Genomic DNA, 15,895 nt, shown 5'->3' with positions numbered 1-15,895 from the left:
GTTAAAGACCATCCCACAGACAACTATATATTTTTGGGCTTTGATTTGATTTATATTTTGCTTAATTTTGTTTGTCAAATACCTTAGGGTATGAAACAATTTCTTCCCCTTTACGCTGAACTTCTAATGATTATGAACATATTTTTTTGTCTGACTTTTTGCGGTTTTTTTGGATACTTCGTTGCTATTTTTTCCTTAAACTCATATTTTGTGAGATTGTTCAGAGTTTTAGGTGGTAGTCTACGAGGTAAGCTATAATTTTTATGCATTTTACTTTTGCGATTTCTACGTTATTCTTTCCTTTTCCCTCCCGTGATGTTTGCTGTTGTGGGTTATAAACCCAATATCTCATAGAGCAAACAACTACAAGGGACAAATTCAAGAAATGTGATTCCACATTTTCAGCGCTATTTACTTTGTAACATTTGTCCCACTTAATTACCCTAATTCATTTGTTATTCATTCCACCAGTTTTTATTCATTTTGTTACTTCCTTTCTCAAACACTTATGCTTTTAAAAAAGCTACTTATATTTCATTTAAAACAATATCCACCTATTTCTGAATTTAATTTTACTTGGGTTTGTAAGGCCTGTAAAATAATTGTTTTTTTAATTAGTATCTGTTGATAGATTCAACATAGGTTTGATTATAATTAAAAAATTTATTGAGTTTTTTAATTATTGAAAAGTTCTATCAAATCTTATTTTTGTTTCTTCAAAATTATGTTAATTATATCTTTTCCATCAATTTTGTTACATTGACTAATGGAATTGACTCATCACTCTCTTTGGTTCCTTTCTCTAACTTATTCACTCAAAAGTCATGGTCACCACACCCACAACACCATCAATCTCCTCCACACAGCCCAAATTGTAACAACGTAATTTTTCATAATGTATGATAAGTGTTTAATTAAAATACAAGAAAAGACAAAATTTAGCGGTGCGGTTTTTAGGGCTTCAATTTCGAGCACCCTTGCCACGTGTTGCTTCCTGATTGGCGGATTTAACGGCTCATTTAATTCCGCTTAATACTCATAATTGTGCGTATCTTATCCATTACTCTTTCTTCTCTCTCTTGAGTTTTCTCCGTTGTTGTGTTTTCTCCCTCAATCTTCTCTTTCTCCATCTTTCTCATCTGAATCTTCTTCTCTTTTCCTTTTATTCTTTTTGTTTCTTCCTTCATGCAGGCGATTCCGACTCCATTTCCAACACTATAAATTTTGCTATATAGTTTATTAATTTTATGTGTTTGATTTAATTTGATGACAAATTATGTAGGTTTGCTCAATGTATTTTAATTATTTCCCTTTATATTTATGAGTGACAACAAATTATAGTCAAAATTTCTTCTTTCTTATTGAGGTAGAAATGTTGTTAATTTTCTTTGTCATGTGCGTATCAAATATCTATCTCCTTCCTTTCTAATTATTATTATTATTATTGTTATTATTATTATCATCATGCAATATAAGATATCTCTCGCATAGCCATAATTGTTCACTATATTGAGTACAGACCATCATATACTATTCTCAACCAATAAGGACAAAATCTAATGTGTTTATGTACCTATTGGTCAAAAAAACATCTTCTATGACTCAAATGATTAATACCTTACAAGAAAGAGGACCAATGGAATCATACAATCAAAAATTACAATACTTGCTGAATAAAAAAATCTAACAATCCGGGTTGCAAACTAGTATAATTAAAGACAAATCAATAACAATGAAAGTAGTTATTCTCTCTTTAACCTGTCATAGCAAAAATAGTATATAATCTAACCACAAGATTACTAGCACCTATAAAACTATATAGCATTACAAGTGCTGAGTATTGTGTCCCAAAAGTAGGTTACATAAAGGGAATAAATTAAATATGGGATTGCCATTCATCGTCACCGCATCTTGATAACCCTATTGCTTATGTACTTCAAAGCTTCAGTTACGGTGGCTCTACGTCCATTTTGGGAGTTCCATATCTCAGGTATCACTTGTTTCTCACTTGAATTATGGGTGTTCTCAGCATCATCAGAATTATGATACTCATGCAATTCCTTTAGAGCTGTCACCACAACAATGTATGCCTCCTCTCCCAAATCATTTTTTAAAGATAATAATTTAGGATCATTTTCATCAATTACTTCCTGAAAAAATAAAAAGAGAGAGACATCAAATTTTGCTCATGCTAGTGTACATTTGTGACACATAATTGAATCCCCTACCCTGCTGATAACATGCCATGTTTTACAGATTATGCTAGTTTGGTTGTAACAAACTCTAAATTGGAGATATACATAAATTTTTCTTACATGATCATGTGTTTATGGGATCTATAATAAAGGGACATTATTACATTTGAACGAGCCTTCTCTTCTACTAATTCACAACTATGTTAAACCAAAACATGAAGAAAACATAGAAGGAACCAAGATGTATCATATACCTGTATTTCCTTCCCTTCGACTTCAACAATCTTAAAAGGGTGCCATGTTGAATCCAGAATTTCTTTTTGCCACTTTGCGCACAGTTTGACAGACTCAGATGATGCTTTTTTGTTATTTTTATTCCTATTCATGCACACTTTTTTAAATGACCTAGCACTGACCTCCCCAATTTTTTTTATTTGAATCTTAGTAACCCCTTTCAAGAATTGTGGTAATTCCTGAATTGTCAAGCAAATGCATTCAATTAGCTTTTGCACGGAAAACATTAATTGTGATAAAACAGTACCAACAGCAAATAGCTATAGTAAAAAATGTTCGCAAAACATTAAGATAATGTTTACTGCAGTGCCATTAATGAAATGTGTAAACTCTCCATTTTAACACTTAAAATTGGATAATCCTTTTTAACTTCTAACTTTACAAAATCTTTTTAACTTTGTAAAATATTATTCACTTAAAAAACCTTTATGATACAAAGTAAAAGTAAAAAATGAATTACTTTTTGTGAAGTTTAAAAATTAAAGTAAAAGGTTTAATAAAATTATGAACTAAAGTGTCTCCTTAGTATAAGGATTAGAATAAGGATTTTCTCAGAACAGAACATTTACCTTAATAATTTGTTGCCTAGCATCTTCTAGCTCAATTTTAGCTTCTTGTACCTTCTTCTTCAAAGCTTGATTTTCATCATCTTTTACGGACATATCAAAAATCATGTCCTCCAATTTTTCTTCTATCTCTTCTATTTCGATCTTTCTTTTATTCTCATGATCAGCTTCCTCTGAGTTCACACACCTCAAAACCTTGAGTTGTTCCTCTAGTTCAGCAATTTCTAAATTCAAATTTTGTTCATTTCCCTTCTCTTTTTCAAGCTTCAACAGTGCATCACTTCTGAATGAAGAAACAAACAACACGTAACACACCTGATGCTTTTCAAGCAAACTGAGAACATCACTTCTGGCCTTCATCTGCTTCTCTGTTGCTAAAATTAGTGATTCCATTTGCTTGACATTATAAGTTAAATAGTTCGTATTAATATTGATATTATCATTAACAAATTTTATGTCATAAAAATTCAAGATAAGTTAATTAAAAAGATTTACGCTTTTCTTTTCTTCCTCAAATTTTCTCCTTTGTTGTATAGTTGACTTTTCTTGTTCAATCAGTTGTTGACACCAGCGATCGAGTTCATCATTCATTGTATCTATCTCTTGTTGCAATTTTTTATTTTTTTCCATGGCTTTATAAGTAATTTCACGTCCACGCATTACCATCGACTTCAACACTGGAGCACAATTTACATGATCATCTGCTGTGTAATAAGATGAAGTTCAAACATCAAACCAATAAATAAAACATATGCTTAATATATTCAAGAGTGGAGAAGCATCTTTAGGGATTCAAGAGAATTCTACATTGCGCATTTGGATCCACCTATAGTTACAGCTAGTTCTAATCATGTTTGATCAAAATAGTTAGTTAGATTTGATCCATCGAATCTATTAACTTTTAAAATAATTAATTAAAATTAAAGTTTCTTTCATTAATAGGGTTACAAACCTTCAGCACGAGTCTGGTGAAGCAAGTCTCTCTTCTTCTCAATCTCTTTCATCATTTTATCCAATGACATGTAGTCCTCAATGTACTTCGATTCCATCTCACTAATCTTTTTGTTTACAGAGCCTATTTCCCCATACAAATGATCCAGAGTTTCAGTTTTTTCATTTAATGACTCTTGTGCAACCATAGAGGTTGTTTTCAGCTCAGCTTTCTGACGGAGAAAATTTCCAACAAGCCCTTCTGAGTTGTAATCTTCTGCCTGTGCACACCAACCAAATAAGCCTGAAGAATAACCCATTTTCCTTGACTCATAATAATCCTTTTTTCCATGATGATCAACAAGAAAATCTGTATCTAACTTCATCATTTGCGTGAACCCAGTCCATTCTGTACCAAATTCCAGCACAACGTACCCTGTTGGATCTTCTGCACAATGCAAAACATAAGCCTCTTCGGGTTTGTATTGTTCAAACTTTCTCAGCCAATACATGCTATCACACTCCACTGGTTCATGCTTTGGCTTCCCAAATATGTTGGCAACAATGCCTGTCCAAGGCCAAACATACCTCTCATCTGAACTGCTAGCCATTGATGCTGAGTGACAAACATTGGAAAAAAAAAACCAATTTCTGACAAAAATTCAGTACTTATTCTTTTATACTTTCTTTGGTTTCAAAAGCAATATAAAAGGAGAAAAAAATGATAGGATAAATGAGCATGTATTGTTTGAAAGAAAAATATATTAACAGTACACTCTCTAACATAATTTATTAGAAATCACAATTTGTTAAGTAACATTTTTTTATTTTATAAATTTTAATAAAATTTAACTAATAATATAAATTATATAAAACATTTCTTTAGAAACACATGAATTATCTAATTACATCCTTTCCAACACACTGCACATATAGGTTAAAAGACGAGAATAGTTAGTAAGAGAAATTCATTTTCCAATTCTTTATTTATTTCTCCTGTTGTTCTAATCAATATATAAGTGCCTAAGAAAAAATAAGTCTCAAAGTGTCATGATAATTTTTTGATGTAATATTATTATTTTTTACTAATATCCTGTTTTTTAAATGTTTTTCACTAATATTCTTAACAAGTATTACTTTAGGTTTTCAATTAATGTAATATTAATAAGATGGTTGATTTTATAAAATTATTATTCTCTCTAATCAATTTATTAATTAACTTTTCTAGATCTTAATAATGAAAATTTAAGATGATACTTATTATGGGACGGAAGGAGTATTAATTAAATTTTATTTTAAATAATAAGTGATATTTAAAATTGTTTTTCAATTTTTGATAAATTTTAATTTAAAATAAAACATTCTTTAAAATGTGGATTAAGATGTGTATTACTATCATTTTTTAAATTTTGCTGAAAGAACAATTTTAAAAATAATATTTTTTCTATAAGATTTAAAATTACTATTGTGAAAGCTTGCAGACAATAAAATCAAACGTCATGCCAAAAATGAGCTACTTTTGTTTGTTAAAGTAAACTAGAAAAAATTTACTCCATGTGTATGGTTGATCTTTGTACTAACCAATATTTATGAACAATGATAAAAGTTAACTTCTAAGGGTCACATGTAAAAAAAAATAAAAAAAATCAACGGTCTTACCTAAATTTTTCGTCTTAAGATAGGTCTATATACAAAGAAAATGAATGTAGGCAGTAACATCCTTCATTTCCATCATGTATACAATGCTATCTCCTATATTTTACTCAACTTACACAGAAACTCTTTTGATTTGCTTAAAACCATTTTTGTGACACCCACACCCATATCGATTTCATCTTTAGTTTTGAAAATTGAAACCGAGAATTACCCTTGATTACATAATTACACATATGCCCTCTCTGTGATTTTATACATATTACAAATTTAACCCCATAAATTTCAAACATTACGTACAATAACCCTTTATTGTTTCAGATTTGGATTACTAAGTGATAGATCCACAAGACCCCAAATTGAATTGTAATATTGATAACTCAGTTGCAACAATAATGAAAATTAAAAACACAATTAAAGAACTCACCTTTGTACTTCAAATGCTCCTTAGCTCTTCTTCCTTCCCCTTACTCTGCGTGCTCTCAGATGACTAGTATCTTGTTGGTTCTCTTCCCTGATCCTTGTTGCCCAATTGCACCCTATCTTCGCAGTCTAATGGTCAATATATGTGTGTTGAGCAATTCTCTAAAAATGCAATGACTAGTATCTTGTTGGTTCTCTTCCCTGAAGAAGATTTAAACAAAATGGAAATAGTGAAGATAAGTTTTATGATGCCTTGTTATTTCCTTTGATAAAAAGAACATTGATAAGGTATATGTTTTATGTAAGAAATAAGAAAAGAAGATTGATTATTTAAATATTGGATATATAAAAGTGAATTCATGACGTGCTTTGTGCGTCATTTGGGGTTAATAGTTTGAGATTTTTCCAAAGAGGAAGAATGACATTTAGTAGGGGTATGAACTAGCTCCTCATCCTTATTTTGAACTACATATTACGAAATATGAGATAGGTCATGAATTTTGTCTTTCAGGATATGAGATAGGTCATGAAATTGATCTTACATTAATCAAAATTTAAGATGATGTTGTTAATAAAAAATGATCTCACATAATCATTTAGATAGCCTGAAAGCTAAATATCTGCTTATGCACGCTGTTGATTTCAGGAATATATTCAAGATGACATTGGTTGGGCTAAAGTTGAATTTGAAGACAACAAAGTGATACACTATGCTAAACAAAGAAGAAGATTCGAACAAAATGGAAATAGTGAAGATAAGTTTTCTAATGCCTTGTTATTTCCTTTGATAAATTTTACCTTCTCTCTTTGAATTAATTTCATTTTTGCTATTAAATGACCTTATACTAAAATTTAACATTTTCTTCTTAAAATTCAGGTTGCAGTTTACCCAGGAAATGTCTTGGCCTTGCACATGCTAAACCACAAGGATTTAAGTACTCTAGTGGACAGTATATTTTTTTGAGCTGCCCAGATGTCTCGCCTTTTCAATGGTAAGTGAACATTGGTTTTCTTAATATTTTTATAGCATATTACCATTAAGATCAGGGAGAGACATTAACAAAAAAATTAATTTGCTTCTTTGTAAATTTCCCATTTCTTTTAGTTGTTAGGAAGTAGTAGATATATATCAGACTTGGGAAAATGACATGGTAGGAAGGATTGACAACAATTTCACATTTTATTGCATGTTATTTATTATGAGATTTATTTTTATTATAATTAAAAAGATTTATTTGATTAAAGTTTTTAGTTTTTTTTAAGGAAAAAAGATTTTAGTTATGTCTAACCGATTACGATAATTAAAACTATGTATTATAGTACTAATTAAGTTAGTTTGACTAGCTTGTTTATATGATATGAATCTAATTTAAGATGGCTCTCATGATAAGTTACTTTAAAACTTAGTAATAAAGTTTCTAAATAGAACATACAGGTTTCTCTCTCTCCCATAATTTTTATTTTCTTAGAAGACCATAATATTATAATGTGCTTTGTGTATATTGTGTGGTTTCTTCTTTATGGAAATATATTGTGTATATTGTGTGATTTTTAAAGGATAATGATGATTTTTATATAATTATCTTCAAAGTCATACCAATGGTAATTATCCAATCAGCAACTATATACTTAGTTTCATGAATGTTTAATTATATTTGTTGATTATTACTTAGATAATATTATAATTATAAATATGCAGCTTTTCATATTAAAATTAATATTTATAATTAGAAAACTATTTTATATGTTACTAATATTTATTGATTATTAGTAAGATATAAAATAGTTTTCTAATTATAAATATTGATTTTAATATTATATAATAATATTTATTGATTATTAGCAATATTGATAATATCGTAATATTGATTTAATTTATCTAAAATTTATTTGTAGGTAATTCAACATTTAACATCAGTGCTGATGTCAGGAACGATGTGGAAATATGTAGTTTCTAAGACGGTGCTGACATCAACACCATCTTAGAAACTACATATTTCCACATCGTTCCTGACATCAGCACCGATGTGGAAACGAACATATTCTACATCGTTTACCAAGGGATGACCGACTTAGAAGATGTAATTTCTACATCGGTGGTGGGCTGAGAACCGATGTAGAAAACGTTATATTTCTACAACGGTGGATTTTGGAACGATGTTGAAACATAACACTAACAACGACGTCGTATTCTGCATCGGTTGAGCACCGATGTAGAATGTCGTTTTTGACCGATATAAAAAGCGCGCTTTCTAGTAGTGTTACTCAAACAAGACAAATATCCACGCGTTGTGCGGATTTGTAAATCATTAAAGAAATATTTAAATAAATTATTTATTTACTAAATCAAATTTAAAAGTATAACTGTCAATGATATTTTATATTATTTTTTGTTAAAGGAGATAAAAAATTACATAAAAATTAAGATATTTTTTCTTTATGATTATATTTATAAGGAAATATTTCAAAATTGGAGGCTGACCACTGAACTAAAGTTGATTAATATGAAGATAGAAGTAAGCGTTGTGTATAATTATTATAAGAACACTATAAGAATAAAGTGAAATTGACATAATAAAATAACTAAAAAATATATATTTAATGAAAGATAAATAGTCAATCATAATGATAAAGCACATAAAAGTGATGCGAATGAAACACCAATTTTTTTTTTCATTTAAATAGACTTTTTGTATTTATTTCCTTTTGCTGGTGACCTGATGTTGAATTTTTTTTTCTTTTGTGTGCTTCTTTTTAAACTTTGATGTCAAAACAATTTATTTATTTGTCTTTCTCCTTAACGAACTTTTTGAGATTGAATAAAATTCATTTGATGATGAAGATGCATATTTTGACTTCTCAGATGCTTGTAGCTTTGGACTTCGACCTGTGACAACTTGTTTATTAGCCTTTTTTCTTAATGGACTTTGTGAGATTTTATAAACTTCTTCATTAAATGATGAAGATGCACCTTTTAACTTGTAGGATGCTTGTAGCTCTGGGCTATGACTTACAATTAGTTCTCCATCTCACTCATTTGATGTTGTTTGTTGTGGTGAAGTGGACTCCTTTTTTAATAAAAGTATTAATTAGTGGACAAAAATGTAAATAAATTATAAATATGGTTACCTGTTTAATTTCTTTGAGGAGAGGATCATGCTAAATGATATTTTGTGGGATAAAAGTCATTGTGATGGTATAGCTTTGAAACCCTTCCTTCAAGTTGTGAGCTTGATTTCAAAATTAAAAGTGTGTTTGCAAAGGGTATCCAATAATGGGGGTATGTAAGCCATATTTTACATTTTGGGTGTGAAGGAGTTCAGATGCTATTGTGTTTAGAATTTGTTATGCATCTCGATCAAACATTGGGAATATTGTTATACCGGTATCATTAGAGACTTTCAATTGACCAGTAGTCTCATTCAGGTATCTTTGATTAAAGTTAAGTTATTTTGTTATGAAGGAATGTTGTTAGGTTTTATGATTTGTTACAATAATTCATGTTTTCTTCCACGCTGTCATTAGGGTATTACTTCTAGATTGTGAAAGTAAAAAGGATAAAATGAATTGAGCTTCTCCCAGAAGTTAAAAACTACTTATGCACTTGGCTTTTATCTTCATATTTTCTTCTCTTATAGGTGTTTGTGTGGAAGTTTATCCACTCTTGATTTGCCAGTGATTGGATATGACTTGCTGATGCAATCCTACCCCGCAAGGGCATTGGATAGAAAACTCCAAGTAGATTGGGCCAAAGATGCAAGAGAAGGCCGTAGGGTTCTTATGAGCCTTAGGGTAGATTTCGAGCCCATGGACTAAGTACGAGCCCCCTTATCTTTGTAAATATTAGATTAAGGTTTCATTATTTTTTGGCCTTGTATTTAGGGCTCCATAATGTAGGTAGGGTACCCTAGAAATATAGGATTTTTCAGCCCTTGTATTTTAGGGCACCTAGACTAGTTTTCGTATTAGGGGTAGTTTTGTAATTTCACATGCACTAAGTGGATATTTGATGTGTGTGGTTGGAAATAAATTTAGTTGAATTGGTAGAAGCCCAATCCAATTAAATTTTAGAGGGGGAGGTGAGCATTTGCTTACTACATCCCATTGCCACATCATATAGTCACACTTTGTGCATGTCCTTCATGCTTTTCATGCCTCATGACACCTAAGCACACTTAGTGGAGAATCTTGGAATTGATCTTGGATTAGTGGGCTGAACCATAACTAAAATTCACTAATCATAATTAGTGAAATTTTGGCTCCAAAGTTTGGCTCCACAAATTCAATTTCAAATTCAAGTGAAATTTGAATTTCCCTCCAATTTTGTGTGACACTTAGGCTATAAATAGAGGTCATGTGTGTACATTTTTTTGGAACTTTGATCATTTGAATATTAAACTTCAGATTTCAAAGCTCATTTGGAGCACAAAATTTCGTGCTCTTCTCTCCCTCTCCCTTCATTCATCTCCTTCTTCCTCCAAGCTCTTATCCATGGCCTCCTATGGTGGTGAGCATCTTCTAGACTCATCTTCTCCTTGAAGTGGCGTCTCCTCTCTCTCTTCCTTCTCCATTCCACTGCCATTCATCTTCCAAGAAGCAAAGGAATCCATTGATGAAGAAGATCCTAGGCCTACAAGCTCCAATGGAGCTTGCATCACTTGCCTCTTCTTTTCCAACCAATGTTGATGCTTTGTACTTGTGGCAATTTTACAGCTTAATTGTTTTGATAATCATAATTATTTTTTACCTTATATTGATGAAATATGTATGTATCTGTTTGTTTGATGAGGTCATGATTACGGGTGGAGCAACATCACTTGTTTTCTACAATTTGAGGCGAAGACACCGCCACCCTTGATTTTCTTGTGATTGACTATGACTTGGCTCTTCTTTTCCAAGCAATGTTGATGCTTGAAAGATATAGGTTGATATTTTTTATAAAAAATATGATAAATCATAAAAGGTGAAACATAAGATAAACACTGTGTTTTTTGGGCTTCTTTTCGCTGTGTGGATCATGATACATGCATTAGAGATTGGGATAGTTGGTATCCTATGAGCTGTTCTACTCACAATTTGAGTTTTTAATTTCTTGCATTTGTGGTCATTGGTCAACATAATATGATGATGATATATACTCTATTTTGGAATAGAATTACACAAGAACTTATTATGGAGTGTATTAGGCGATCAATGTGGTGTAGGTATAAAGAAAAGAAAAAATAATAGAGAATAGTGCGTATGTAGATAATAGTTTTCTGACATACATTTTCTCTTCAGGTTTATGCTGTGTCTTTGATAGTGATGGTAGCTGTCATGGTTATCCTTAAGGACGGTATTCGGTGATTAAAAAAAGTTTGTTCTTTCTGCTTGTGCTTGATAATGATCTTATTAATCTTTCTGGCTCGAGTATCATGATTCAATCATCATGGCAATGACTAATTCAATTCAATACTATACTCAAAATATTAGATTACATGTAATGTATGAGATATAAAAAATAAAGTTACTTTATGTCTTTCTGCATTTGTGGAGTTAGATTAGTTTCTCTGATGATTTCTATTGATACAGTGAACTGACAACCACTTCTTTCTGATTGGTGTGGTGTTATATATGTTCAGAAAGGACAAGCCTGATTAATATATTTGGATACTAAATTATATATATATATATATATATATATATATATATATATATATATATATAATGAGAATCAATATGTTGCAAATGAACTGCTAATTCAAGAGATGCACTGCCATTGTACTTCAGCCCCCTAATTATGTTTATCACCTGTCTTCTTTATGTGATTGTCGGAACAATAGTTTATGGCAATCCGAAAAAATTACTGGCTGAGTCACAGACAATGTCGCTTTCTGTAAGACGTTTCGTGGCACTGCCAAAAATTGTACAAGCAGACTATCAACCACGACGTCCCCAGGATAAAACAGTCCAGATCACTGTATAAGATTCCAACTGCACTGAGGGAACCTTTTCTAGAATTACACCTTCTTGTATGACATGAAAAGTCACTCTAAAGCCACCCGAAAATATGACTTGAAAAATCACTCTAACAGCCAACCGAAAATATGACTTGAAAAGTCACTCTAATAGCCAACCGAAAAATATGACTAGAAAAGTCACTCTAATAGCCAACCAAAAAATATGACTTGAAAAGTCACTCTTATAGGCAACCGAAAATATGACTAGAAAAGTCACTCTAATAGCCAACCAAAAAATATGACTTGAAAAGTCACTCTTATAGCCAACCGAAAATATGACTAGAAAAGTCACTCTAATAGGCAACCAAAAAATATGACTTGAAAATTCACTCTTATAGGCAACCGAAAATATGACTAGAAAAGTCACTCTAATAGCCAACCAAAAAATATGACTTGAAAAGTCACTCTTATAGCCAACCGAGAATATGACTTAAAAAGTCACTATTATAGCCAACCGTAATTTTAGAGCTACAGAAAGAAAGAGGGAGAAGTTTGCTGGAAATGCATCGGTTGAAATATGGGAGGGAGAAAGAAAAGTGGAGGAAATGCTTCTCAACTGGGGCAAGGAAAAATGAAGAAATGAATTCTCTATATATAGTGAGTGAAACACTATTCAAGTTTTTATCCTGAGCGATGTGGGACTTGAAGCCTTTTTTTCTTCTTTTTTTTTTCCTTTCTTTTTTCAAACTTTCATCCATATTATCCTTTGTTCTAACAATCCCCCACTTGAAATTTGAAAAGAAGATTTTCGAGGATTTCATAAAATTGTGCATAAACAAAGGTGTCATACAACTTGAACCTTTGCATAGTGAGTAAGATCCAGATTTTACTAGAGTGACTCGAAGTCTTGAACTCTATTTCCGACATCAAACCACACACAACCTTTTCATAGGTGTATTCTATAAAGCCCGTGCGTTAAAGCCCATGCACGTCTATCCCGGTATAGTGAATGCTCTGGAAATTTTTGCCCAAAATTTCATATCAAGCGGCCCCCACTTCAACATTCACATAGGTGAGTCTATCAAGAGTACTCCTGTAGCCTAGGTACTCCACTCAACATAGAGTATAGATCTCATTAAGAATTACAAATTTTTTTTTTCATAACTCATCCTCTTGTTACTTCAGGAATCATGCTGCTTTCACTTATAACAGCATGTTCATCTCATATCACTTCATAACTTGTTATTACCCATTGAACCTAGTTCTTGGGATCTCCAGTCATTTAGGTCGGGTTACCATCATGAATGATCATCGCAGTAAGGGCAATAGTCCCCTTCTTTTAGAAGTGTTATGGACCTTCTCTCTAGCTAATCCTTTCGTCAAAGGATTTGCTAAATTATCATCAATGCGTACGTGATCCACTCTAACAGTGTCGTGCTTACGACGTATCTGTCGTTTCTTACCATTGTAATAATGGTTCTCAATTTCTTTTCAATAGTCGCGGTACTATCACAATGGATCAACACAACTGATATCGGTCTTTCCCATAACGAAATCTCTGCAAGTAGGCTTCTCAGCCAACTTGTTTCCTCACTAGCAGTTGCTAGTGCTATCATCTCAAATTACATAGTGGACTGAGCTAAGATAGTCTGTTTCTTTGACTTCCAAGAAACAGGCCCACCAGCTATGCTAAATATATAGCTGTTGGTTGCTTTGGAATCATCTGAAAGAGTGTTCCAATCTGCATCGCTGTATCCTTCAAGTACAGCGGGAAACCTTTTATAATATAATCCAAGGTTTATGGTTCTTTTAAGGTACCTTATTACCCTTTCAATAGTGTGCCAGTGCTCCATACTAGGTCTACTGGTAAACCTGCATAATAATCTCACAACATAGGCTATGTCGGGTCTAGTACAATCAGTGGCATACCTAAGGCTGCCAATGATACTTGCGTACTCAATTTGTCGTATACCTTCACCAGTGTTCTTAAACAGTTTTACACTTGGATCATATGGTGTACTAGTAGGTTTACAATCAAAGTAGTCATATTTTTTAAGATCTTCTCAATGTAGTGAGATTGATCCAGAGAAATTCCCTCTTTTGACCTAGTAATCTTAATACCAAGGATTACACTTGTTTCTTCGAGCTCTTTCATATCAAAGTTGTTACACAACAATGATTTCACATCTAATTGGTTTGCAGCCAGGAGGCAAGTCTACTAAATGCCATGTCTTGTTAGATTCTAAAGAATCCATCCCATTATTAATGGCTTCTTGCCACAAGTCAGCATCCAAAGAAGACAAAGCTTCTTGGAGGTTTGATGGATCCTCCTCTAATGTATAAGCCATATAATCGGGCCCATAATCTTTAGCAATTCTTGCTCTCTTACCTCTTCGAGGCTCTATATCTGGTTCTGGTTGTGCAAGATTTTCACTACTAATAGCAGGAAGATAACTGGATGAAGTACCCCCACTATCCCTTAATTTAAAAGGAAATTTATTTTCATAAAAATCAGAAACCAGATTCTTTCTCATCTCTGGAGTATGCATCACATCTTTGAGAATCAAAGTCTTTCCAGAGGTAATTTGGCAACTCCAAGACCCTGTTGGACTTCTTCGGGTCCATTGGGTGTCTTGCAGGCACGATCCCTGCAAACAATAGATGAAATCAAAAATCAGTTGAGCGATGTGCATACTTACCTATGATGACATGACCTTGCCGGGGGGAACGGGCACCCTGTAGGACTACAGAGGCCCGTAACCAGAGCTGGAAACCCCAGGGCCCTGTTGGACTTCTCCGGGTCCACTGGGTGTCTTTGTGGGTGCGATTCCTGCAAACAATAGATGGTATCAGAAATCAGTTGAACCATATGTATACTTACCTATGTCACGATGGCATGACCTCGTTGGGGGAACAGGCACCCTGTAGGACTGATAGAGGCCCGTAACCAGAGCTGGAAACCCCACGGCCCTATTGGACTTCTTCGGGCCCACCGGGCGTCTTGTGGGCGTGATCTCTGCAAACAATAGATGACATCAGAAATCAATTGAACCATGTGCATACTTACCTATGTCATGACGGCACAGACCAACCGATACATCTGCAGGGGGAGATTGGCATTATGGTCGCCGGGCAGAATGTTACTAAATAGCAACGTCATCCATATCCATGTAAAAGTGGTCATGTTGGTGCGCATGATCCACACTCGTCTTTTTGCAGCGGCACGGGTGAAATCTTGCCCCGGTATGCATAGTAGATGTGTGATAGCCTCCCTTTCTGGATGTGCTCGCACAGTTGATCGCCCTCCAATATCAAGGGGTGGCCCAGGAACTGATAAAAGGAAACTAACTGGCCCCTTAACCGGGAGCGCAAGTCTCGGTTAAGCATCTAAGGGCAAAGGACCTTATATTCTTCTAAGGTGTGGATATGGAGCACACTGAAAATGAGGACACGTAGCCCTCTAAAGGCGAGGGCGCGCAGTCATCTGATGGCGAGGACATATGGTCCTCTAAAGGTGATAGGTACTAGTACCCAAGGGTCCACCTTTATGAGAAAGCAAGAGATCGACTCATCGAGAGGGCCGGTCATCCAAAAAGATTGGACACGAGATGTAGGAAATCTATGCAGTTAACATGATTTTTAGGGATGCAGATGCATGCAACCTTTGTTGTGAAACTTGGTAACGCTGACCTCATATGAAACAATGCAATGCAATGGAAAGTTGTACAATGTTCATGACATTCTTTCCCTATTTTGTGATTTTGATTTTGATTTAATCTTTTTGGAAAACACAGATTGATTGTCCTTTTGAAAAAGGTGATAATTCATTTAACCTTATCCTATCTTTTGCAAATCTCTCCGGGAACTCCCTCAGAGTGTATGTTCTGTTTGATTT

General features: G+C 33.2%; 2 protein-coding genes across 2 annotated transcripts; both read right to left on the bottom strand.

Moving 5' to 3' along the window:
- Positions 1-1,697: 1,697 nt before the first annotated feature.
- On the bottom strand, positions 1,698-2,658 carry LOC114386950 (factor of DNA methylation 5-like). Its single transcript, XM_028347028.1, has 2 exons — positions 2,450-2,658; positions 1,698-2,150 (listed from the first exon to the last, which is right to left on the bottom strand). Exons 1-2 carry the CDS (start codon positions 2,579-2,581, stop codon positions 1,902-1,904), a joined length of 381 nt encoding a protein of 126 aa, XP_028202829.1. The 5' UTR covers positions 2,582-2,658; the 3' UTR covers positions 1,698-1,901.
- Positions 2,659-3,040: 382 nt separating this feature from the next.
- Positions 3,041-6,202, bottom strand: LOC114386053 (factor of DNA methylation 5-like). Its single transcript, XM_028346062.1, has 4 exons — positions 6,066-6,202; positions 4,008-4,601; positions 3,551-3,756; positions 3,041-3,451 (listed from the first exon to the last, which is right to left on the bottom strand). The coding sequence occupies exons 2-4, from the start codon at positions 4,594-4,596 to the stop codon at positions 3,041-3,043; spliced, it is 1,206 nt and encodes a 401-aa protein (XP_028201863.1). The 5' UTR covers positions 4,597-4,601; positions 6,066-6,202.
- Between the last annotated feature and the right edge of the window lie 9,693 nt (positions 6,203-15,895).

The sequence above is a fragment of the Glycine soja genome, chromosome 15 (assembly GCF_004193775.1).
Source record: "Glycine soja cultivar W05 chromosome 15, ASM419377v2, whole genome shotgun sequence".
Lineage (NCBI taxonomy): Eukaryota > Viridiplantae > Streptophyta > Magnoliopsida > Fabales > Fabaceae > Glycine > Glycine soja.
Note: the sequence above shows the minus strand (reverse complement) of the source record. Positions and strands in the feature narration are given on the sequence as shown.

What these genes read in the sequence shown, in the direction of transcription:
- LOC114386053 (XM_028346062.1), bottom strand. Translation starts at nt 4,596, where the DNA reads ATGGCTAGCAGTTCAGATGAGAGGTATGTTTGGCCTTGGACAGGCATT. An exon ending in TCACCAGACTCGTGCTGAAG is followed by an intron (nt 3,757 to 4,007) that starts GTTTGTAACCCT and finishes ATTACACAGCAG; the next exon opens with ATGATCATGTAAATTGTGCT. An exon ending in TTGAGGAAGAAAAGAAAAGC is followed by an intron (nt 3,452 to 3,550) that starts GTAAATCTTTTT and finishes TATAATGTCAAG; the next exon opens with CAAATGGAATCACTAATTTT.
- LOC114386950 (XM_028347028.1), bottom strand. Translation starts at nt 2,581, where the DNA reads ATGAATAGGAATAAAAATAACAAAAAAGCATCATCTGAGTCTGTCAAA. An exon ending in TCGAAGGGAAGGAAATACAG is followed by an intron (nt 2,151 to 2,449) that starts GTATATGATACA and finishes TTATTTTTTCAG; the next exon opens with GAAGTAATTGATGAAAATGA.